General features: G+C 41.9%; 1 protein-coding gene across 5 annotated transcripts in view; it reads left to right on the forward strand.

The window, feature by feature from the left end:
* The first annotated feature begins 667 nt into the window (after positions 1-667).
* The window catches only part of Map3k7cl (MAP3K7 C-terminal like), a 66,695-nt gene continuing 41,516 nt past the window's right edge, over positions 668-25,846 (forward strand). For 2 of the 5 annotated variants that reach the window (XM_060370688.1, XM_060370687.1), the window contains exons 1-3: positions 2,842-3,085; positions 4,991-5,099; positions 19,246-19,307. In XM_060370688.1, coding sequence (XP_060226671.1) covers positions 3,011-3,085; positions 4,991-5,099; positions 19,246-19,307 — 246 coding nt within the window. In that variant the 5' untranslated portion in view covers positions 2,842-3,010. The other 3 variants (XM_060370690.1, XM_060370689.1, XM_021648010.2) reach the window with 3 other exon arrangements.

The following is a 25,846-nucleotide window of genomic DNA, read 5'->3' on the forward strand; positions in this document are numbered from 1 at the left end:
GGAGAAGTCACTGGGTAGTTCAGTGGTTCTCACCCCTCATTCTGACCTGAGCTTCAGGAAGACAACCATCTAAAGCTGCTCATCCTACTAACTTAAGCCTGGGTTAGTAACAGCCGTTTTTAGTCTTTTTTCAGAAAGGTGGTGGAAATATAGGATCAGAAATTCTTAAGTAAAAAGTCTATATTATTTGGGGGTGATGCTTTGTGGTTACGACCGTGCTTATATAGATGACCCACATTTGGTTCCCAGCACCTACATGGTGGCTCATAGCTGCCTGTTTTAGTTCCAGGAGATCCGATGCCTCTTCTGACACACAAGGGCTCCTGCACACAGGTAGTGCATATATACACACACTCAGGCACACAGATATACACAGAACATAAATTTTATTTTGGGTTTCATTAGTGGGCATGGATTTCATTTGTGTTTCTTATTTGTTGCTGTCTTGAGTGTGTTTTGGGTAAGGAATCCAGAAATGCATCATTATTCCTAAGGCAACAGAGGAGTTAGTAGACATTATGATTGGGAAAGTTTCAGTTTATAGTATCAGGTTCAGACAGAGTTTATTTAGACTATTTTAAACAATTTCTTATTTATTCTTTACTCGTGGTTGTCAAATAATTCTTCGTTGAAATTGTTTCCTTTGTAGCAGCTGGCACACCTCTTGCTTGAAGTCATCTCTGATGGTAGAAGATGCAACCATGAGCATTACAGCCCATGCACTGGGAAGCTTCCAGGATTCCTTTTGTGACCCTGGGACCAGAAATGCTGCATCTGTCAGGTATTATTTACAGGATCGTAGAAAGAGGTGGTTTCCATGAATTTAATATGAATTGACACTTTAAGAAACATGCTCTCTCAGTCTGATTTTTCCAGCCCTCTCAGTTTCACTGGAACCCAGATACTAGAGAAGTTACTGATAACTGTTGAAACATCAGTGTCACATCAGCTTTTCTAGAGGGAGGTTGGGGGTAGGGGCTGACATGGGAGTCAGTTAAGATATGGTATTGCATTAGTTTTCACTGATTTGGCAAAGCTGACGAAAGTCAGCTTCAAGGCTGAAACATTAATTTGATGCCATGGCTTCTGAGGCTGTAGCCCATAGTCACTTGGCCCTGTTGCCTTTGGGCCTGTGGAGGGACAATTTATCATGGAGCATGTGATGTGGAAAACTGCTCGAATCAATGCATCCAGGGGCAAAGAGATAGTAAGAGGGGTAGTTGGGACGCCAATATCTTTAAGGACACACTTACAACCAACTAAATTCTACCATGATACTGCACCCCTGAAAGTTTGCCTCACTTTGCTGTTGTGCTGTGGGCAGCAGAGCAAACCTTTACTGTGTAGACCTTTGGACAGAATTTAATATTCAAGATATAACAATATTCACTTCCCACCCAGCACAGAAAGGATGGGCAGCTTTGATTTCTTTGAGGCTGAATGTATGCACCATGACAATTATGATCTAATGTCATGTGAACCTGGATGCTGGATCATTAAACAGCCTGGGCTTGATGGATCATGTGATAAAAATATGTTTTGTTTAGTAAGAAATTACCAAATTGTACTTCAAAGTTCCTTTACCATTTTGCCTTCCCACTAGAAGTGAAGGAGAGGTACCATTCTTCTCCATATGCACTTAACCATTAGCCTTGGGATGTGAGCCATGAGAACAGGCAAATGAAGCATCATTTCAATCTTCAACTCTCTAAAGCAGACTGTCTTTCCATAGGCTTATTTGTTATCTGTTTACCTTTGCTGAAAACACGTCTGTTCAGAACTCTCGCCCCTTTTAGGGGGTAGGAGCAGGGGACTGAGTTGTTTTCCCTTTGTTCAGTTTAAAGACTTCTTTGCATGTTTTGGATTCCCATGTGCATTTTGCAAATATTTTCTTTCAGTTTGTGGCTTGTCTTTGGATCCTCTTAATATTATGTATATTTAACTATCTAACCTTAAGATCGTGGCTCAGTTATTTTTTAAAGACCCGAGACATCCACGTTTACAATTGTGAAGAGAAGCTTGAAGGATCCTGTTGTTCCCTGTTCACCGCTGACCCCTTTTGTGAGTGTCTGCATTTGTAGAATGGATCAAGTCATCAAGTTCAAGCTGAGGCTCAGCCTCAAACCTCACCTTCTTAATGGGATCATCACTGCCACGATCCAAGAGTCAGCTAGTGGCCTGTCCAAGTTGGCTGGGTCTAGCCGAGCTGACATTTTTGCTGACTAGAGTCATGCTATCTTTGCCAGTTTGCTGGAATAGACACAGACATGGATTGGGTCACCACGAAGACATTCCTGTCTTGTGAAGCAAGTCTGTTTGTATTTTAGGTTTGCCAGGACTAATGAATTGAAACATTTGGACGCTCTACAACTCGCTGTTTATCAATGCCTCTGACAGGAGGAGGGTTTTTCTTTTGCTCTTGCTTTTTCTAGAAACATGACAACATCCTGGCTGTTGGAGTGGCAACGAAAGGAGAGAGGGGCTGTGCAAGGAAGCGGAACAGGGAGGTCCCGTGGGATGGGACGCTGGGGTCCGGGGCAGAGCAGGTAGTAGTGTGCAGCCGGGACAGCTGTCTCTGCTCCTCAGAGTGTCAGTGGCTGCTATGCAGCAGGTGCAGACTGCTCTCTCGCTGAGTCCTGACTGCACGAACGCAACGACCGGCCAAGGCAGTGGCTGGCCCTGGATTACACAAGTGCAGACTCTCAACTAAGTGAGGTAAGGCGACAGGTGTGAAACCCAACTAACCTCTCTGAGCACCGGCAACTTAGCTAGGGCCCTGTTACAGACGCGGGAGAAGGAACCAGCAGCCGGTTTCCCCAGGGGTACGATGAAAAGGTAAGTTGTGGATGCTGCCGAACTCTCCCGGACCTCGACATCATCCTTTCTGAGGCTTCCGCTGTGTTGTCCTTAGCTGTGTTTATCGATTTCTTTTCTCTAGCTTGAAACCAGAGCAGAGGTCTGTTTAGTGAACCCCAGAGGCAGATTTCCACCTCCTGTGCTCAGTTTGTTGATGCAGGAGAGTGAAGGGATGTACCTGAAGAGGATTGGGCTCCGCATCCCTAGAAGTCACGCTCAGGCAGATGGGGTACTGTCGGACACAAGACTTTTCCTTTCAGCCACAGCTTTTGGGCTTTTGTTTGCTTCATTCAATTTGAGGCAATCTGTGCTATTTCTTCAGAAACAGGTGGCTAAGAGAATTTTTGATACCAAGCAGAAGAAATTATGCAGACGTTGGCCAGACGGTTGTTTTTGTAAAACGCAAGAAGTCCAGTGTTAAGTCATAGCAATTTCAGGATACCATCCTTTGGTAACTTAAAATTATGTGCTACGTGTGGAGCATCCAGTGCTCATAGCTATTACGAGGATTACCGGGCTCAACAGAATTCTAAACGGCTCATAAACGTTGCTGCTTTTAAGCTTTATGGTTACTATAAGCTTATTTTTTCCCACATGGCACCTGAGATGGTTCAAAATGTCTGCACCTCTGAGTGCACTCGTACAAATGTGTGCGTCGAACTTGCCCACATAAGTGATTGTGAAAACAAAACTCAGTGTTCCGGGTACTATTTTTAGACACAGAAAAGCTATGGGAAAGAGTCAAAAAACCTGACCATGAGAAAATATTCTGCTACAGCAGTTCCCAGAATCCTGCCGAGGATGGCTAAAAGACCTTATTTATATTTGGCCATTTTTGGAGACATTTTCCTTAAAATATCATGCAGGTTTTTTTGGTTTCCTGCCTACACGAGATGGTTAGGAGAGACTTTTGGAGGGGCATGACCAAAAATAGAAATGTTAAATGTATGTATTTAAATAACAACCATATCATGTAATAGTACAACATTTTTCCTAGTCCCATTGAACATCAAGTTATAAAATATCTTCCTTAAAGAATAATTGGGTTAAATTCTCTTAAGAAACAGTTTTTGCTCTTACCATCTTATGCAAAGGATGTTTTCCTACTTGTTGTCTCTAAGTTTATTAACTAAATCATAATTTAATAGGTAAAGCCAAATACTCATAAGATTTTTTTGGTGGCTTCAAACTCTCTATTCAATAAATCTTACCTTGGATCAGCTGATCCTCCACAGTCCTCGTGCTGTAAGGTGTATGCCCTACAGCCAAGTTTGGTTTTGAGCACCCTGCTGTTGAGAGGTGAAACCTTAGGCTAAGTGTTGATAGATTTCTAGGTCATCAGTTAGTTAATAATGCAATATTCATACTACAACTGTAACATGGTTTAAAACAGTTTGGGGTTTACTTTAAATTATCCCATTTATATTAATCCTATACTACGTCCCAAACAAAACACTGTGTTTAATCTAGGCACTGTGTGTCTGAGTGTTTGTGTGTTTTCAAGGGTGTGCAGGTGACCTGTGGAGGCCACAAGTCAGGTTCTGTCTTCCTTGTTCTTTGAGACCTGATCTCTCACTAGTCCCTGGGGCTTGCTAATTAGGCTAGGCTAGTTGAGCTGGGGCCCCAGGTATCCCTGGTTTCTGTGTCTCCATTACTGAGGTCACAAGTATGTACCATCCTACACTCTGCTTTTTCACAGGAGGATCCAACTCAGATCTTTCTGCTTGCATGGCAAGTGCTTTACCAGCTACTGCCTCCCGGGTCCTCAGCATGGAAAACTGCCTTAGTCTGAAGCCACCTGACACTTTATTAAGACTATGTCTTTTTTTTTTTATTGTCCCCAGTTAAAAATAAATAATTTCACTATAGGTGAACTTAAAACCAATATTAAACTGATCAGTGGGCAGGAATATTGAAATTATGAAACAGATTTAAAAAAAAACATCTTTCATTCATTCCAGATGCCTATTACCAAGGTAATTTTTGTAGAAGCCAGATAAAAGAAGTGAAAACGCATCAGTTATGTACTTAGAGTGTAGGGAAAGGCAACTTACTAGCTTTCTCTTCTTATTTCTGAGGGTCTCTGGAGTGCAACATGCGGTGAAGTGACGATGGCTGTCTCTTGTCCTTACAGCTGGAAGACCCAGGAGAAGGCCGGGCCTCAGGTGCCCACATGATCAGCACAGCCAGGGTACCTGCAGATAAGCCAGTACGCATCGCATTTAGCCTCAATGATGCCGCAGGTAAGCTTCTCTGGAGGGGAAGGGCTGCTTCTGCACTTCCAGAATTTTCACCATATTTTGTGATTCCATGGAGAATGTTTAAAACCGCATGTTTGCGTGAACGGATGGGAAGGAGTACGGTATTCCATCACGTTGTTAGATATCTAGAAATGTCTGTAGAGCTCCCCCACCCCTGCCATCCTGCACTTCCATTTGGTTGTTTTAGCAACTCTTCCCCTCTTCTCCTTTTGCCATTTTAGCTTTCTTTTAGGATAAGAATCACTGAACTATAACAATTTCTAAGGATAGCAAACTGTGTCATTGTTAAAATGGCATGAGGAAATGTTTATTAAGAGCTGGCAGCTGGTCAGATAATATAAAAACAGTGCTGTCTCCATTCCAGCCATGTGTCTGCGATGTTGGTTTCTCACTGGTGTTCCCACACTTCCGGCTAAATAAACAGACTGCACCAGGAATGATGAATGGGGCAGGTGAGGAGGGGCCTCTCTAAATAGTAAGGTCTGAGGTGAGCCTGCCATATTTAGAGCCTTTCATCATGGCTCCCCTCAGTGACCTCTTAACACACATATGGAATTGCACCACCCTTGACCAAGGGGCCCAAGCAGTGGGAGGTCATACCGGCTATGAACAGGAAGCTCTGGTTTATAAGCCCTGGCATCTTAGTTCAATGTCATCTGTTAAAATCACCTGCTCAAACATCAGCAGTTAAACCTCAGGTCTTCTCCCCTATCAGTGGACTTGGGGAGGGACATTCGTGAAGAAGGGGGAGGGGAGGTGGGATTAGGAGGGAAGAAGGTAGGGATTTATGGGGGGATACAAAGTGAATAAAGTGTAATTAATAGAAGTTAAAAAATGTAAAAAAAAAAAAAAAGAAAAAAATAAACCTCAGATCTTTTTAGAACAGAGTCTTATTTTCTCTGTTACTCTCTCTTCCTGCCTGTAAATCCAGCACTAGGGGGGGGGGCGGGGGGGGCGGATAGAAAGAGAAGGATTCCTGGGCTCTCTTTCGCAGTGAGTTCCAGGATAGTAAGAGATCTTTATCTCAAAGGTGTATGGCACTTGAACAATGACACCCACTGTTGTCTTCTGGCCTACACACACACACACACACACACACACACACACACACTCACTATTAATGTGTGAAAAGTGGCAGGACCATTCCAAAATAATGTAAAGTAAGGAATTTTGCTCTAGAAATTCTTGTGTGAAACAGCTATGTGACGCTGAACATTTACCCTAAAGTCTTGCAGACCATGGACACCACAAGAGAATGAGGTACAGTATGGAGAGATGAAACCTCTGCTTTTTATTGTGTAATTTTCTGTCACTCATCCCATGACTAGTTTTTATGTACTGTATCTCCCACTCAAGGGTTATTCTGTAAGACATTGGTAAGGTGAAACCTTGGAGCTAAGAAGATCCATACCAATGTAGAAGTATCTTTGTATTAGGAACTCAACTGTGCTAGTTTAAACAACCTTACAGTGGAGACATGGCCATCTCATATCTACTGGGTGGAAGTCTGAAGCCTGAGGACACGTTGTTAGTTAAATAATGGAGTTAAGTTCTTTCATTATTTCTTACTACTTCTCTAAAAAGTTAAAAGAAAACCTTCCAGTTTTTAATGCACTTCATAGTCCCAAAATTTCAAGCAGTGGACTATATGCAATGAGAAGCCCTTAAGATACACACGTGCAAGTTCATAACCCAAAAGGTAAAGAGGCGTCTAATCTTCCTTCTACTTTCTCTCATAGGGGCAGACCATGTCCCATTATAATAAACAGGGTTACAAGGAGATTTTAAGCTATAATACTTGCTTTACTCAAGTAAAACTATTATGTAAGTTTGTACAAGAGAAAGAAATGCATCACACCAGAAAAGAGTCACAGTGACATGAATCTCATCTTTGGGCTGGATGAGTGAACTCTTCTTTGAAATCTAAATGCACAGCAAGTTTCCTTTGGCACTGTCTTTGAATTTTCTTGATCCTGGCTGAGAGTTCTTGAGCGACTTTAATCAATACATTTAAATTTATTTTCAGTCTCTTTTTTCTCTTTTAAATGTTTTCAAAGTGTCCATCTTTGAAATTTATGTTTCATGATGGAGCTGTTTAAAAACAGGTTACAATTTAAGTAATTCTTACCCTCTACTTCCACAAAAAGATGCTTAGGAAGGCTTATAAGAAATCTGCCATGATTAAGTATTTTAGCCTTATGATCAATGTGTCTCAAGTTGTGTAGGAAGACTGTCTGCCTATACAACCTAAGGCAGTTCTCAGTGTTTCTCAGCCCTGCCTAATTCTGCCACTTGAGGGAATCTATCAAGAACACATGTTTAGAAAAACAAAAACGGAAGGACAGGAAATTCTGAGGGAAATGCGTTGGGGGTACTAGGGAGCCTTGGAGGCAAGTAATGGTAGATGGACATGCTCTAAATACATTGTGTAAATGTGTGAAATTATCAAAGAATAAATTAAAACTGTTAAGGAAAAAGAACACACATGTAAAGGTCCTGCCCCTATGTACGTTGACGTTAGAGACTTGCTACTTCTCTGCGAGGACAAAGAAAGCCGTCTTATATGTTTATACATATCAGATATACAACATTTCAAGGATTAGTCAGAGCCAAGGACTTGGAATTTTTCCATGCACACAAAGCTGTTAGTTAACCAAAAGATGCTTTGCAGATATTTGGGACACTCCCTGTGAATTCTTGAATAAGGAGTGTATGGAGTGTCCCACAGGCACACAGAGTAACATTTGCCATCATGCAAGCTGTACATGCCTTTTGAATTCCAGTGTGTGCATCCTGTGGACCACATATTTAGGAAGGAAAAAAAGGGAAATGTCCTCCACTTTAATAGCAAGTGTCCTTTTGAGGAGTTATTAATTCCACGCTGTTGGATAAACTATTGATGAATCTGCAGAGTCAAAGGAAAAGGGAGACATTGTTTACTTGTGAATATTGATATATTTGTTTTCCTTTTTGAGAACAGTTTTATACACACATAAACTGTATCTTGATCACATCTACTCATTTCTATTATTTTGTTTGTTTACATATGTATGTGTTACACTGAGACTAACCATGGGCACTGGGTCTCTTAGAGCTAGAATGACAGGTATTTTCAGCATACAATGTAGCAGGAGTGCTGGAATTAGAAATCTCTCTGGTCCTCTGAAGACTGAACAGCAAGTGTTCTTAACCAGTGGTCCACCTCTCCAGCCTCACGAATTCATTTGTTATGGGGCTAATATAGTTAGTACTCCAGTAATTATAGGATTTATTGGGTCTATATTTCTGAGACATTTACTGGAAAAATTTAGGGAGTTTGGAGTTAGAGAAGGGTAATTTGGGGTTCATTTTCATTCTTATGAGTGTAATATGGAGAAAGCTAGCTACTGAGCCTTGTTGGAATTCAGTTTTTCTTGAGTTGCATGTGGAAGAATGAAATGTCACCTTATAGGAGAAGCATTTAGCAAAGTGTTTGACACAAATTTAATACTCAGGCTGCCCCCATAATTAAGGTAACTGGCTGTGAAGTATTAAGACAAATATAAACCACGAGGAAGCACATGCCCCATGGGCATTCCACACTGCCCCTTGATGGCAAGATACACTTCGCAGTGTAGCTGCCTGCTGTTGTTTGGGGAGCAGTCACCCAGAGAGCAGCGAGTGCTGTATTGCCTCCCTTAGATGACCCTTCTGATCTCCTATGCCTGCAGCACTCTGCCGAGGCTGTTTAGATGCACACAGTGGGGCAAGACAGGCCCCCTCCCTTAAATCTAAAAGGCTGAGTTTTGCTTAATAATCCACATTATCTAAAGAAATTGGCAAAGCCCTTTGAAAGAGCTGCCAATAAAACTGGGCTGCAAGATAGCTTATAGAAAGGCACCATCTCTAGGTATAAAGAATCTATTGGAGAAAAACTCTATTTTAGCCATTTTTCTTCCTATTGCTTCCAAGCAGAAATTGTGCTTTCGACCCAGAGAAGAGCATGTCTGATTGCATGCGGGTTGATGCCCCAGGTCCCGCCTCTGAGAAAAAGGTATCCGACGGGTCTGATGCTCTTTGGATGACTGACACCTAAATGAACATCAGTACAAAGTCCCAATTTATTTCTAATATCAGAGATCAGACCTCTACTCTTGCCTGATGCCTCTAAAACAAAAAGGGGGAACTGTAGAGAGCTGCGGAATGCCGCGCCTTAAAGATGGAGCTGGTTTCCGCCTTCCACCTTCCCGATGGTGAGTGCTCTCTGTCACGAACAATTCCACATTTGGCTAAGGCTGAGGATCTGGCTTGCTTCCATGTATGTGGACCTATCTGCATTGCCCACGTGGCACGCTGGGGTTGGCTACCCAGAGGCTATTTAAGCTGTGGGCTGGCTTTCCCCAGGGTCAGATGATTGTTCAATGTTCCTGAATAAACTGCATTGAAAAAAAAAGGAAATAAAAAAAAAAAGAAATAATAGAGGTAAATATTGGACATGAATTTGTACCTACTAAGAAACCTTGAAACAGAGTGTCTGTAATATCCATCATTTCTATGCTAAATAAAAGGACTTTTGAAAATAAAAACAAAACAAAACAAAACAAAAAAAAAACTAAGGGTAGAGAAGAGCATGGCATACTCAGAAAACACCAAGCCACAGTCTGTTAGCTCAGAAGCTGGTGTGAGAAAAGGGCAGATATTTGGTGGAAGAGTCTGGAATGTGGAGCAAAGAGAAAATGGAAGAGGTGTTCTATACCAATACAACGTGATGGGAGTCTGGGTTTAGGATAAAATGATGGAGTTTGAAAAAGATTTTGCAAGAAGGATTGGAACAACTGGACGACAGTTTGGCTTTTGATTGTTCATTGGTAGAAAACGAGCCACAGGACTTCAGTGTCTCCTTGGACTTCCCAGGGCTTCCATACAAAAGCAGGCTTTGGGGAGAAATACATGGAGTCCTCTAAGCTACAGGCACCTTTTCCAGACCACTGTAAAAAACCTTCATAACCGATACTTGGATAAGGCAGCTATGCCTGCCTTTAATATGCTCAATATTATTTCCAAATCAGGCATTCATTCCAAAATGATAATTTCCTAAACGAGGTCCTCCACTGAGTTGGTTTTCACAATATCAAATGTGCTGAATAGAAATATGAATCCTCCACCTTGAATTATTGTGGGGAATCACCGGTTACTTTCTCATGGGAGAGAAGTTAGAATTGGACAGATACTGGGATTTCATTTAATTACTCAAGAATTTTTTTTTATCTTCAACTGAGTTGCAAAGGTGACATACAAATTTAGACTTTGCATTCATTCTCTCCACCCCATTCTCTCTCCAAAGATACTCACATCAGCCTAGGCTGATAATAAATTTTTAAATAAATGTTAAAGCTTTATTTAAAAAATTAAGTTTTTGGAATTTTCACATTAGGGCACAAATATAGTTTAAAAATCTCGGACCCAAGCTGGGCACGGTGGCACACGCCTGTATTCCCAGCACTCGGTGAGGCAGAGAGCAGGTGGATTGCTAGAGTTTGATGCCAGACTAGTCTACAAAGCAAGTCCAGGACAGCCAAGTCTACGTAGAGAAATCCTGAGTTGAAAACAAAAACAAAAACGAAACAGAACCTATTCTATCATAGCTGTTGAAGTGTTTTGTTTTTATCTTGAAAACCCCACTGTTCTGTCTAGCAGTGAGAATTCCATAGACTAGCTGAAGCAACCACCGCTACAGATGTTGCAACGTGGTGCCGTGCGCTGCGGTGTGCCGCGGTGCGGTGATTTCTGTTCAAGTGCACCCGGCTATCAGACGGACTGATTTACCTTGCCATTGTCTCCCCTTACATCACCTTTTCACACACTGAGTATTATCCTCCCTCTCTCCTCAGCGCCCAAATGGTTCTGGTACTTTCTTCTCTCTAAAATTTTAATCTTTTCTCTGCAGGAAGACTCTGTGAGGTCTTATTGATGTCTAACTATAAGTGAATACTGGGGTTTTTGTTTTAATCTCTAGTCTGTTCTGTTGGTTAATCTTTTTTACCTACCCACTTACTAGAAAGTGAAAGTTCTGCTGGAATTCTGGGTGTCTGACAGACCATCAAGGAAAGGCGCATGACAGCTACTTTTAACTTTAGAGGCTCACTACACTTTATGAAATAAATAATACAATAGCTGCAGCCTCTTGGAGCTCATTATTATCCGTGAAAATTCTTTGAGATGCAATCAGTTTTATTTATTTTGTTTGGAATTTGTGGGTTAAGTCTTCAAAGAAAGGGTGTAAGAAAATAAATATTTATGGAGTGTATAGACATTTGTACTTGTGCTGTCCTACCTCAGCTTCACACTGCTAACAATCCCACAGGAGGATGCTGTGGCTGTTATGTGAATGATTCCTCAGAAAACTAAATGGTCAGCTTTAAATCAGCAGTTAATAAATAGGGAGGCTTCAAAGCCAGGTCCTGCTATTCTGTGGTGCAGACCCACAGAACTCAAGAGACAGCAGCAGGAGAATTTCCACAAGTTCCAGGAAGTTATAGAATAAAGTTATAGAGTAAAGAAGTAGAGTTATATAATAAAGGCCCTGTCATTTCTTTTTTTAAACATGAATGGTCCTGACGACAAAGAGCTCCCCAGTAGTCAGAGGGAGAATGAGAGAAGGTTACTTCTGGTATGCTGTTGGAGAGTAAAGGGAAAGGAGAAGTGAAAATTTATTTGGTGGGGTGCTGAGCAAGAAGTAACCTCTTCTGGAGGTTTCTGAGGTTCTTGATTCCAGACCTGACTCCAACGCCAAATTCTGCAGATGGTGAAGCCCTCTGTATGAAATGGCAGAGCGTTTGCATGACCTTTGTCCATCCTTCTTTACTTTTGCCTCCACATCACTGAATGCAGTGTGGAGGCTGTGCAATCCCTGCCGTCTTTTATGATTTCAGAAATAACAACAAGAAAAGCAGCCCGTGCATGTCGATACGGGCGTAATTCTTTCCAGCATTTTCAGTCTATGATTGGCCTAACTTCCAAGCGCAGAACTTAACATATGTAGAGGACCAACTGTGTGTGACATGCTGCGCTTGATGCCAGTGAGCTGAGTGAATCAAAAGTCTTTGACAAATGATGGAATTAGCAGAATGACACTGACAGTAACAGGGAGTAGAATACTGCTTCTACGAAGCAGACAACCTGCTGAAGGCCGGACAAGTCCTTCTCCGCAGAGGAGTAGCATTGGCGTAGTCACGTGTGGCGGCACACAATCAAGGCTCTGGGGTGGTTATTAATGACAAAGAGACAACATCCTACTAGCTTGTCAGCAGTCCCACCGCATCAATCTCTCTAGTTGTACTTTGGTTGTATGGCTCTGAAAATCCAGCGTGTACTTCAGAATTCACATATGGCATTTAGTAATCAGGAAGCTAAACCTTAAAATGTCTTTTTATGTGGCATAAAATTGTGATGCTCTGACAAGAGCTTGGGCATCTCAAAAACAAAACAAAACAAAACAAAACAAAAACCTTAAGTTTCTCTTGACAATAATGATATGTGAGCCATCTTCGCTTTAAATAAAACTACTCAAAAAGCTTTCCTATATGACTCCAAATTTTCAGATAACATTTCATGAAGGGTTTGCTTTGGTGGGGAAATGAATGAGCAATACTTCTTCAATTCAGTTTTAAAGGAAGAAAGTAAATCCTAAGACCTGAGGCAGTAGCTGCGCCTGGGAACCACCTCCCCTGTCAGGGTAGAAGTGAGTAAGCCGAGATGGTGACCTTGACCTACACAATTCTCTTTGCTTTGGATGAGAATGTCCCCAACCACATATGCATATACACATCTTCACACATACATCTGCCTCATCTTCATGCATTGCTTGTGTTTATGGTGAGGAGAAACGGAAGAGAAACTCAAGTGTATCAAGAGCACATCCTTGTTACTGATTAGTTCCTAGAGGTGATGCTTCCGGCTAAGTGACTGACATGTGGGTTTCTTCATCAATAATAAGACTCTGAAACAAGTTCCTCTGCTCATTCGCAGAAAGAAAACCAAGTCTCAAGGAAATGACCAATTATTTACATTCACCATTAAAGTGGACCTACAGTTCACACACAGGCCTGTGCTACTGACATTGTTCCCTGGCAGTGTGCTAGGCAGTTGTGAGCTCTCACAGGCAGTTTCCAGGAAAGCTTGTGCGTCACCCTCAGGCAAGAAGCCTTCTTGAGTATCACTTTATCCTCGGTAGCCTGTAGAACACCCCCAGCTCACCAGTGCTCAGAGGTCATGCTGCAAGCTGTAGGTACCAGCTTCATGCCACCTGGGGGCGGGGGGTGCGCAGGACAAGACAAAAATGCAGGACTCCTTACTCACATAGGTAGACACCTCGGTAAGGCACTAAAGCAAGTGTGGCTCATCTGGTCTTCCAACTCTTTGTGACTGTAGTGATCACAGGTATATGGAACCATTATTACTGAAGAAAGTAGTGTTCTTATGTATGAATGTATGTATTATGAATGTATGTATGTATGTATGTATGTACGTATGTATGTTTGTTTGTGTATTGAACAGAGCCAGCCAGGTGTGCTGGCACATGTGTTTAATCCCTGCATGTGGGAGGCAGAAGCAAGAAGATCTCTGTGTTTGAGGCTAGCCTTGTCTTCATAGAGTGGCCCAGTAAGAAAAATAAAACAAACAAACAAACAAACAACACCTCCCCCCCAACAACCAACGACAAAACAAAACAAAACAAAACAAAAAAACCCAAAAAAACAGAGACAGAAGCTTTCTCTGTCCCTGGAGCTCATTATATAGGCCAACCTGGCCTCAGAGTCACAGAACTCAAACTGCCTCTTAGTGCTGCTGCACCCAGCATTTCGCGTTTTTTTAGATTTTTGTTTTTTTATTCTATGTATATGGGTATTTTGCCATCATGTATATCTGTGCATTATGTGTAGGTTAGGTGCCAAAGGAGCTCAGAAGAGGGCGTTGGATCTCCTGGCACTAGAGTTTCCCCTGGAACTAGAGTTACAGGTGTTTGAGAACCACCATGTAGGCAGTGGGGACTGAATCCAGGTTCTCTGAGAAAGCAGCCAGGGCTTTTAACTGCTGAGCCATCTCTCAGCCCCAGTCTTTTCTTTTTGATGTATGGTATGTTGTGTGTATTGTTGTTGTTACTGTGTGTGTGTTTGTGTTTGTGGTGCTATAAGTGAATGTTAACTTCTGTGTGTGCAGTTATGTGTCTGGGTACATATGTATGCATGTGTTAGTACGGAGGACAGCAATAGAGAGTAAGTGCCTTTCGCTACTGTTTTCCACCTTTTATTCTCTTAGTCAGTTTTCCACACTCCAGTTACATATCTGATGAAAGCAGTATGTTTGGGGGAATAATTGACCCCAAATCCAATAGAAATAGTGCTCAATCAGGAAAATGTTTAGGACAGCAAGCAGTCCTCGAATGTTGGTTTCCAGAACTATTTGCTAGAGTTTTCACCTCTTTCACTTGAAACAAAACAAAAACAGATGTAATAATGAAGTTTCAGAATACATTGCTTTAACATACAAAGCTGAAAATTTCCCAATATGATGGCCACCTTTTATTCTAAGTTTCATGACATTTTGATATTAAAACATTTTCTCTGATGCACAGGGAAACTAAGAATGCACAGTAATTGTTTTTGAATCGTCTTCACAAACTAGATAAAAATTTGCATTGCTGTTTAAGGCGTGGCTTCCAATGTTTCAGAAGAATTTATCCTGGTGTGTGAAATGTAAGTCTGGGAAGTCATTGGCCTGAAGGTGAATGGCACAGTGGTCCAACGGAAAGAGCCCTGGGCCAGGAGATACCTCATCTCACAAGACCACTAGTCATCGCACTTTAGAGAACTCTTTTCTTTCTTTTTTTTTTTATTTTTTTATTTTTTTAACTGAATTATTTATTTATTTATTTATTTATTTATTTATTTATTTATTTATTTTCAATGCAGTTTATTCAGGAACATTGAACAATCCTCGGACCCCGGGGAAAGCCAGCCCACAGCTTAAATAGCCTCTGGGTAGCCAACCCAGGCGTGCCACGGGGGCAATGCAGATAGGTCCACATACATGGAAGCAAGCCAGATCCTCGGCCTTAGCCAAATGTGGACTTGTTCGTGACAGAGAGCACTCACCATCGGGAAGGTGGAAGGCGGAAACCAGCTCCATCTTTAAGGCATAGCATTCCGCAGCTCTCTACAGTTCCCCCTTTTTGTTTTAGACGCATCAGGCAAGAGTAGAGGTCTGATCTCTGATATTAGAAATAAATTGGGACTTTGTACAGATGTTCATTTAGGTGTCAGTCATCCAAAGAGCATCAGACCCGTCGGATACCTTTTTCTCAGAGGCGGGACCTGGGGCATCAACCCGCATGCAATCAGACATGCTCTTCTCTGGGTCCAAAGCGGCTGACCCTGAGTGCAGTGCTTAGCCTCGCATCCTGAGCGTATATTCCACTCTCGGTGGACTGAGCCAGATGCTCACTAAGCCCCTTTACTTCAGCCTTCCCCTCTTACTCAGGTGGAGTAGCTAATTCTTGATATCGGTGGGGCTGTAGCTTACAGTCTCGGCAAATCTTGTTTATCTGCTTCGTGGAAAAACAGAGAAGATGGTTTAAGGGAATCCAAAAGCACAATGCCCTTGAAAGTCAGCTAACAGCTGCTGAATAGATGCTGAAATGAGCCCCTCATAGAATGTGCTGGGATGTGTCTGGGTGGCTGGAATGCCAACAAGAGAGTTCTATCTTAAGGATTGTGTTGGCTTAGTTGCATCATGAGTGCCCTACAGGCAGTAAACATCTGTTTACGAGATTTTTCCCTCTCTTTTCCCACTCTTTTCTTTGTGTATTTTATCCTTGCTGGAGAGATAGCTCAGTGGTGAGGAGCACTGCCTGCTCTTCTAGAGGACCTGGGTTCAATTCCCAGTACCCACATGGTGGTTCACAACCATCTGCAATGCTAGCCGCAGGAGATCAGGTGCCCTCTTCTGGCTTCTGTGGACATGAGGCATGCATATAGCACAGAGACATACATGGAGGTAAAATGCTCCATACACAAAATAGGAAGGTGTGTTTAAAAACATTTTTAAAAAGAAAAAAAGAAATTCTTAGGGAAGATTTTAGTTGGTTTTTCTTTTAGGTTGTACTGAGGATATTTCCAGGCCCTTGTGCATATTAGATGAGAAGTCCATAGCCTTTATCTGGTCTGAGACATTCACAGTGCTTTCATATTATTATCTCAACATGTAAAAATCCAGGAAAAAGTGATTCTTCAGTCCAGCATAGAGTCTGAGTCCCTACTGTGCACATGATAGACAATAAGTAGCTGGCACTTAAATCATAATAAAAATGCAGTTATTTATTTTGGGAATCTTGCCCCATTATAAATGTATATAGTAACTGTTCTTTTTCTATTAGAAAAAAAAATAGTGATTTAATATGCCCAGGGGCCTCTTGGTATAGCTACTGTACAGTTTGGTGTGTGCTTCTTAATTGCCGTAATAAACTTGACCGCTCTCAGGGACTCTGATCCATTATGGTGGTGGAAATGCTTTACAACTATCTGGCCAAATGTTTGTGGAACAGCTGTGCCACTGCTCTGCCTGAGTCATTTTCCTTCTTTCCTCTTGGCCCAGTCCTGTGATTCATCATTCTGCTTTTAGAATATTTGCCTATTTTTAAAACCAGTCAAAGAAGGCAGCCACTGTTTAAAAGTAAACACCCCTCGCACCAGTAAGCAGCTTCTCAAACGCTGAAATTTCTGGCAGGCCAGGCTGCCAGCTGAAGCAGATGGCGTGGAGCAGGAGATGCCGGGTGGCTTTCAGAGCTGGTAGACTCCTTGCATCTGTCTTCATTTTTCTTGTTTCCACTGCTATTTCCTGCTTGGGTTAATCCAGCTCGATCCGTTCTGAAGCAGAATTCTTGCTTTCATTCTGCCCGTCTGTAAAACATCCTTTATGTCGAGTAGACTTTCCTTTCAGTTGAAGACTTCCATTTGCAAGGGTTCATTCATCCACATTTACACTTCGTGGTCACACGTGTCTCAGCATGGTGTGACCGTATAAAGGCATTGATTTCTACGTTACCACATTTGTTCTGTGTCATAGCAGGTAATTGCTGTTTACAATATGTCAGTGCAGGTTATGGATAACTACCCTCCATTTTTTTTTTTTTTTTAAATAATGGAGCAATGAGTGTGACTGCACAGCGGGCAGGAAGGCTTAAATTTCAGGAAGCCCTGATCTTTATTCTCAGTATCCTCTAAAATTCTATGGTGCCCTGTCTGTGTTTGTACTCTGCGGAAGTGGTTTCTCTTTCCAAGGACCTCCTCATCTGTGGTCATCATGGTTGGGATGCCAAAGTATAATATGTTCCTGTTTACTGTGCCAAATCCCCCTGGCTTTGGACCTAATGAGCTCAAACACTCACAATGTGTCGGCTTTTGAAAATGCACTGCAGTAAGTGAAATGCCCTGAAGACCCCAGTCAGTCTTACACACTTCAGAACAGTATGTCGGTAGTGATTCTTTCATCCAGTTTCTTTGCCAATGATGGTGTGGGATGGGTACAGCCACAGTAACGAGCTAGAATTTGCTGTTTCTATTCTGATAGGAAGGGAGCATTCAACGAGCACAAACTTCGATGAAGCCCGTGTTTAGGATTACCAGTGAACCCTGGACATCCACTGGCCAGCAAAGCTTCGGTTACACATTATAAGTTCAGTTTTGGTGATATATTGCCATTCTTTTAGGTCACTTTTAAGTGGTAAATATTTCAGTACTATTGACCAAAATATACCAATGACTATTAAGTGACCTGACCCCTGAGCTGTTGGTGGTTGTCTTCCATGCCTTCAAAGAGCTGTATTTACTATATATTTTTTGGACCATGCTGTCAGTGAGCTGGCCTTGGGTATTTGTGAGGTTTGTATCTGGATTCATCCAAGGGTAGGAAACACTTATAATCATGTGTGTACTTAAATGGTACAGATTTCTTTTTATTCCTTAACCTGGACAGTACGACTATTTCCATAGCAACCACTTTGTATTGTTAAGAGTTACCTAGAGCTGGGCGAGGTGGTGAATGCCTTTAATTCCAGCACTCAGGGAAGCAGAGGCAGGCAGATTGATGTGAGTTCCAGGCCAGCCTTGTCTGCAAAGCAAGTTCAGGACAGTCAAAGATGCACAGAGAAAGCCTGTCTCAAAAAAACAAAACAAACAAACAAACAAAAAACAAAAAAACCCAAAGCAAACAAACACACAAACAAAAAAATTACCTAGAGATGAAAGTGTGGTGAGTATACATTTAAGTTATATGTAAATGCTACATTTCATATGAATGACTTGAGTCTAGCATCTTCAGATTTTTATCCATGAGCGGTCATGGAAATAAATCTCAGTGGATACCAACCATGACTCTTTTTGTTTCTTTGTTGTGTATGCATGCATAAATTAAAATGAACATTAATTGATTTTTATCAGTGAATTTTATTATATTAGTGAGAATTTTAAAACTAGTGTATTTCCTTGACTTGAAATGGCTTTGGTTTTAAGTGTGTGTGTGTGTGTGTGTGTGTGTGTGTGTGTGTGTGTGTATCAAAAACCTATAGCTAATCAAACTGCTTATGTGTTTGTCAGTTGTGTGGGCTCAGGCTCATTCGGAAACACAGCTGTGGATGCTGCCCCAGGTTGGTACTGTTGCCTAACAATGAGAGAGATCCCCTGTTTGGGCTGCTGGCTGTTACCCACAGCAACCTGCAGTGAGGGCTGGAGAGCTGTCTGTACATGGTGGCTTGTGACAGAGGAAAGGGTAAAACTATTTAAGTGAAGCTGCTGTTTGCCATGCATGTCCTTCTGCACCATTGGGGTTTTTCTGGCCACCCTGTTAGCATATTGTTAAAGCACTTTTGTGCAGATCATAGTTTTTATTTTGGGCTAATGTGACAGTGTTATGTAGCCCCTTTAAATTGGAGAGCTACCAGAGTAGACATTTGAGGATGGACATACACACACTTTTAAAAACTTTGTGTCAGGCCAACTAAGCTCTCTTAGTGCTTTTATGCATACAGAAGATGATCGGTGATGCTCATGATACACAGGGCATGCTGGATAATCACTGTGTTTTCATGTTTTAGATGATACACCATCTGAAGATGCCATTCCTTTGGTCTTCCCAGAATTAGAGCAGCAGCTCCAGGTAAGGATTCTGCAAGTATATACCTGCTTTCCTATCGTGCCCCAGACACAGTGATCCAGGAGATGGCTAAGTGGAAAATAAGCATTGATACACAGGCTAGAGGCATTCTAGGTCATAAACATTTGTATTTGTAGAGCTCCGAGGTCAGACAGAAGCAGTTACAGAATGCCCCTTGGTTACCCAGCTATGATACCCGGACTTCAAATGCTCAGAGTTAAGCAGCTGTAGCCACAAACGTGCCTCGTTCCACTTTCCTTTGCTATGATATCTCTGGGCTATTGGACTTTGGTGCCATTTTAGGTCGATGATTTAGTATTAAACCCTGCAGAGAAAATTTGTCATCTTGCCACGACTTTGGAATAATAACTTTTTTCTGCCACCTGCATCTTTCCCAGTCTCTGACAACATCTGGGGCAACAGTTCCTCACCTGTGGGTTGTGACCCCTTTGGGAGTTGCAGGTTAGATATTCTGTATGTCAGATATTTACATTGTGATTTGTAATAATAAGAAAACTACAGTTATGATGGAGCAATGGCATATCCTGTGGCTGGGGGTCACCACAACATGAGGAAATGTACTAAAGGGTCGCAGCATTAGAAAGGTTGAGAACTACTGTTCCGGTGGAACATAGCTTGGAGGAGTTAAGACCTTCAGAACATTATTTCAGACGTTGAGAAAATTTTTTTTTTTTTACTTCTTTTTTTTTTCTTTTTTTTTTAATTTTATTTTTTTTTATCAGTTACATTTTATTAACTCTGTATCCCAGCCGTGTCCCGATCCCTCATTCCCTCCCAGTCCCTCCCTCCCTCCCTCATCTCCACCGTGCCCCTTTCCAAGTCCACTGATGGGGGGGACCTCCTCCCCATTCATCTGATCCTGTTTTATCAGGTATCTTCAGGACTGGCTGCAAAGCCCTCCTCTGTGGCCTAACAGGACTGCTCCTCCCTTCGGGGGTGGGGAGACCAAAGAGCCAGTCATCGAGTTCCTGTTAGAAATAGTCCCTGTTCCCCTCACTTTGGGAAACCAATTGGTTACTGAGCTACCACAGGCTACATCAAGAGAAAATTTTTGGTGCACATACTTTGTAGATGACCTATGAAAAGATATCCTAGTAGAACACATCAGAATGCTTTTTTAAAGCTGCTAATTTACTTCTAATTTTTTAGATGGTATATTCTGGCATTAGGCAAAAGAGATTTCAATTGTTGATTTTATATGTATGGGGTTTCTGTCTTCATGTCTTCTAAGAAGGCTTCTAGGTCATAAACATTTGTCTTTGTAGAGCTCTGAGGTCAGACAGAAGCAGTTACAGAAGGCCTCCTGGTTACCCAGCTATGATAGCTTGGCTTTAAATGTTCAGAGTCAAGTAGCCCTAGTCGAGAATGTGTTTTGCCCAACTTTAGTTTGCTACGATATCTCCTGACCATCAGACTGTCTACCACTTTTGAGCCTCAGATTCCCTAGAACTGCAGTTACAGATGGTTGTGAGATGCCATGTTGTTACAGGGAAATTGAACCTGGGGCTGCTAGAAGAGCAGCCAGTTCTCTTAGCTGCTGGCGTAGCACCTCAGAACCAACACAGAGCCACCCAGACACATCCTGGACTCTTGCAGGAGCCAAAAGTCCTTCTCAGCTCTGCAGCACACATGGGTATCATCACTTCATTTCAATAACTAGCCTGCTAAAGATTGCTTAGCAGGGGGGAAAGTTGTGTGGTTACCACACAGCTAAAATCTTGTGGTGTTACAATCCTGAAGATGCTCTCTCCAGCTAGCAGGCTGCTCCTGTTCCTCTGCTCTTTCCACACGCTCTAAGAAGACTCTTCAGCAAGGTTCTCTGGATGCTGACATCAAATCACACTTCTTTTACTCCCACACTGGTCCAGCATCTTTTCAGTATTCAGTATTCTGTCTCTCCAGGCTCCCCCCCCCTTTTTTTTCTGTTTTGCTCCCACCACAAATCACATTCCTGAGGTGTTATCCTCCAGGGGTTGTTGATATGTGTTCTGCCAGTGGTATAGTAGGAACTGTGAAAGGAATATATTCCCCTTTATTATGCTGTCATCTCAAAGCTGTTTTATTGTCATGGCAATTATGAAAACAGGGGTCACTATGTTTTGAAAATAAATCAGTCAATTCAGGTTCTTATTCCCTCATGAAATTATAAATAATGAGTTTGTTCTCTCTCTCTCTCTCTCTGTGTGTGTGTGTGTGTGTTGGAAAAACCATTTTCTTCCAGAGCTTGTGGTATAGTCTCTGTAGAGGAGTCAGAGTACCCCAATGATTATCCTGATAATTTTCTGTTAGAGCTTCATGAAGTCCATTTGAATTTTATAGCTTTAATTCTATTTGACATATATTAGAAATGAAATCTATTTAATTATTTTACTTCAGTGAGAAACTTCTATCTTTATTGATCTTTAATGAGGTAGGCATCATGGTTGCTGCTGTAGGGGTTTCGATTTTCTCCTTCAGTGTGGTTATGGCATTACCTCTTCCTGGACAGAGAAGATATCGCTAGTCTCAGAATAAAACATGCCCAAGCAAATCTGTGTTTATGGGGGGAGAGATGAGACTGGCTTTGTTATTAACACTTAACAGTTGTCAAGACTTGGTTAGAACTCCCTCTGTCTAGAGCTATTGCTTATAATCTTTATTCTCCAGGGCAGGGTGTGAGTGCCAAAAATGGAAAACCAAAAACCAAACCAACTACAACAACAAAAACCAAGACAGTGAGGGCTGAGGAGGGAAGGGCATGCTCCTGTTCCCGTGCTCAGGCACACGTGTAAGCCTACATCAGAAAGTCCTGTATTAAAAAAAGAAAGCACCCTTACATGGAACAGGCCTTCCTTACAGTCAGCCTTGAGTTCTAGTTTGTACTTCTCCTTACCGAGCATCATAATCCACCATGGGAAAATAAACTCCAGTTAGAAAGAAGAGTCTTGTGGGTGTCACTACTCAGGAGACCTAAAATCTTGCCAAGTGAAGAACAAACAATGCCAGCTGCTACTAGGTTCCACCACTGCATGCTGACTCTGAGGCAGGCAAGGGCCATTTCGCTACATGTGATCTCACTTGGTTCTTGCTATAATTATAGAAGCTAACTGTTCTGTCTCCACTTTATACATGAGAAACTTGAGGTCAAAGTTTCGTCTAAATCAATTCGCTGATCTCTTTCTCTTAGTGCTTTTTGCGGAGCACATGGCCTGTTTAAATTAGTTTGATAAATCGGGATTTGTTTTGCTTCAAGGTTGGCAAGGTTACCAGGATGTAGTTCTAGAACCACCTTGTAAAACTTATTGGCACTTTCTTGTATCTCTTGCACATTCCTTGGTAATTTATAAAGCATGGCTATGAAATGTCTTTTTGGTAGATACTGTATCATCAGTTTCTTTTTCTGTTGCCAAGAATGTGGACATGTTTGAACATGCAATTCGTGGCGCTTCTATTTTCACAGAAGCCAACAAAAGCCTTGGGCAAGACTAGCAATGACAAACCTACCTCTCGATGTCTCTATTAACGCAAAATTGTGGTCAGAGACCTCAGGGTAAGGTACAATGAAGTGAACATTGCTTTGCAATGTTCATTTCTAGGCTTCGAGCCTCTGCTAAGGAGCAGATGGGAGGCTAATTTTACATTTCTTTCTTGGGACTAAGTTTTCAAAACCCTTGTGAGTATCAAGAGCAATATTTGGTACAGCAGGTTTAGATTATATAATTAGAAGAAAAGGTGCCATTCTGTGTCCACTACTTCAAGAGTGAATGAAAAATTACCACTTTTCTCTTTTCTTTAGGGAAAAGTAGTTTTCTTCTATTTGTAAAGGTGTTGACAGACATCTGTCTTTTCTCCATTCAGAAGGAATCTCCCCAGGCAAAGCCAAGTTCATCTTTCAGCTGCAGTGGAAGAGCTGTGTTTTAGTCATATGGCTTGCCTCACTCTCTTCGGCTAATTAACCTGTCTCATTTTGTGGAGGGAATGAAGTATGGTGAAGAGGAGCCCTAAGAAAATACTTGGGAAACATTGTGACATAAATAGTTACATAAATAGTCTTCAACATAAATAGTTTTTCTTGGTGAAATTCTTGATTGAACAAAATATTTAGGAGTAAGTGATTGCTTTCTTTCTTTATTATCTATTTATTTATTTAATTATTTCTTTCTTTATTAAGTGTGTAAAGCAAAACCAAAGATGCCTCCACATTCTGGGCTACAGACAAAGGTTTGGATGTTCTCTTTATCAGGACAAGGCACTTGGAAAACAATGATCTTAAAGAGGAAAGAAAGAAAGAAAGAAAGAAAGAAAGAAAGAAAGAAAGAAAGAAAAAGGACGAATTGAGCAATAGCTTCAAAGCCCTCTAAAGCCCTCTCGTCTGGGGGGGAGGGGGGGAAGGGGGGCGGTGACAGTGACAGGTGTCTCCCTGGTACACACTGAACTTGCCTTTTCGCAGACAGAGTCCTTTAAGTCCAGAATCTGATGTCACTTCTACAAATAGACAATTTCACAGTTTCACTGGAGTATCATAATATATCATTATCCGTGCAGCCTCAGTTTCAGTTGAGAGTCATAATATATGGTTATCCAGGCAGCCTCTCCAGAAACTTCTTAAGTGCTTGCCTTGGTGTATCCTTTGACATCTGGGAAATGAAAACGTTGAAAGATGAAGCGAGCCCAGCTCCCCCGAATTCTGCTACTGTGACATCTTCAATACTCTTCTGGAACTGTGGTCAGGAAAGGCTGAGGGGAGAGAGTACTGCTGAAAATGGCCAGTAGCTCTCATCTCTTTCTGGTCCACACACGAATAAAAGTGTCTTAGAGTTATCCTTTGGCTTTCATAGCCATTCAGAAAAAAAAATAAGTACACACACACACACACATACACACACACACACACACACACGTGAGAAAGAGAGAGACAGAAAGACAGTATGTGTTTTGGAGCTTTGCAAAAGTAATTTTTTGAAAGTCCAGTCAATCAGTCAGTGGTTATAAGGAAAAAAGTCTGAGAATTCTTGAATTACATTGCGCTTTGATAGTCTCTGGATCAACAGAAAGGACACAAATGTATTTTACTCCAAGCTGAATCATGTGTAAGTTTCCAGCGCTTACTAGTACTATAATGTAGATGTTACAGACGTGTCTGTTACTATAACATTTTTTTTCAAATCCCTAACGTCCCAACATAGTAAAAATTTGAATGACCATAGTTGGATGTACTCTAGAATGTCCTCGCTCCAGTATGGACTAGTTTTCTCCTCTTAGTTTCAGCGGACCATGCTTGTTAATTTTGAGAGACATTAAAATGGAGTGTAACCTCTGTTCTCTGCCCAAATAGTTAATCCCGAGAATCAAGAAATAAATACGAACTCCACTCAACCACTGTAGAATGTTTGGCTTCCTAAATATATCTTCTGTGTGGGAAGCTGGGGTCGGAGAATTCAGTTCTTGCGTTTTTGGAAGTGAACAGGGCCAGTAGTTTCTGAAGTAGCCAAGCAGAAAACGGAAATGCTTAAGCCGGCGTTGTCCCTTGCTAAGGGGTGCTTGGCAGCGTGCTTTCTCACAGGCTCACTTCCAAAGGATGGAATACACTTCTGGAGGCTGTGAGCACATGGCTGAGATAGCGCGGTGTGGTTCAAGCTGCATTCTTGAACGGGAGCCTGCGGTTTGGTTTCTCTCTTACTTCATCATGTTAATTTAGTCCTGGTGATTGGGCTGGATACCAGAGGCTTCCCGACTCTGCGGTGTAATTTAAAGCCTTTGCAAGCTCCATCTTCTCAGGAAAGGGGGAGAAGAGGAAGTCACTGCCCTGGGCTCTGACCTCATCCAAGCCCCACTCTGTGCCTTGGAAAACAGTGCCCCAAGGTTGAGACTTGGAGACAGCTTTATTTACCAGGAAGATACCTTCACATGGAGTGAGACTAAAAGGCAGTTTCTGTGAAAACATACAATCTTAAACAATTACTTTGGGGCAGGGGCAGGAGGCATATTACCAGAGACTAAACCCTGGGCCTCCAGATAGCTCGGCTAGGGCTCTGCAGTCACTGACTGCTTCCCAGGCTGCTCTAGGATGTTGGGAATATCCTTATCTTATCATTGCTCACTATTTTGGGATTCAGTCCTTTTGGAATCAGCCTCAATCCTTTGACAGGAGTGTGGAGTAAGCACATCTAGGTGCAGGAAGTGAGGCATGATAATGAAGGGGTTACAAGGGCCCTGTCTCCTGATGTAAGAAGAAGGCACAAACATGAAATTTGTTTACTGCTCCCTACATCCAGTATGGGATTTAGTGGAAATCTCTCTAACAGAAATCATTAAAATCAAGTATCAGGAATAAAACCACCGTTATCTTTACTGTTGTTTTGATTGTTCTTGCTTTGTTTTGTTTTTTGAAATAGTCTTATGATGGAGCAGTTTGTTGCTGAGTTCAGTAAATAGCTGGAGATTGATTTTGATCTGTTGGTTCTCTGCCCTTCAAGTACTGGGATTCGAGGAGTGCACCATACCTGGAAGACACTGTTACTTTTACTCCCAAAAAATGAATG

This window comes from Meriones unguiculatus, chromosome 17 (assembly GCF_030254825.1).
Source record: "Meriones unguiculatus strain TT.TT164.6M chromosome 17, Bangor_MerUng_6.1, whole genome shotgun sequence".
Taxonomy (NCBI): Eukaryota; Metazoa; Chordata; class Mammalia; order Rodentia; family Muridae; genus Meriones; species Meriones unguiculatus.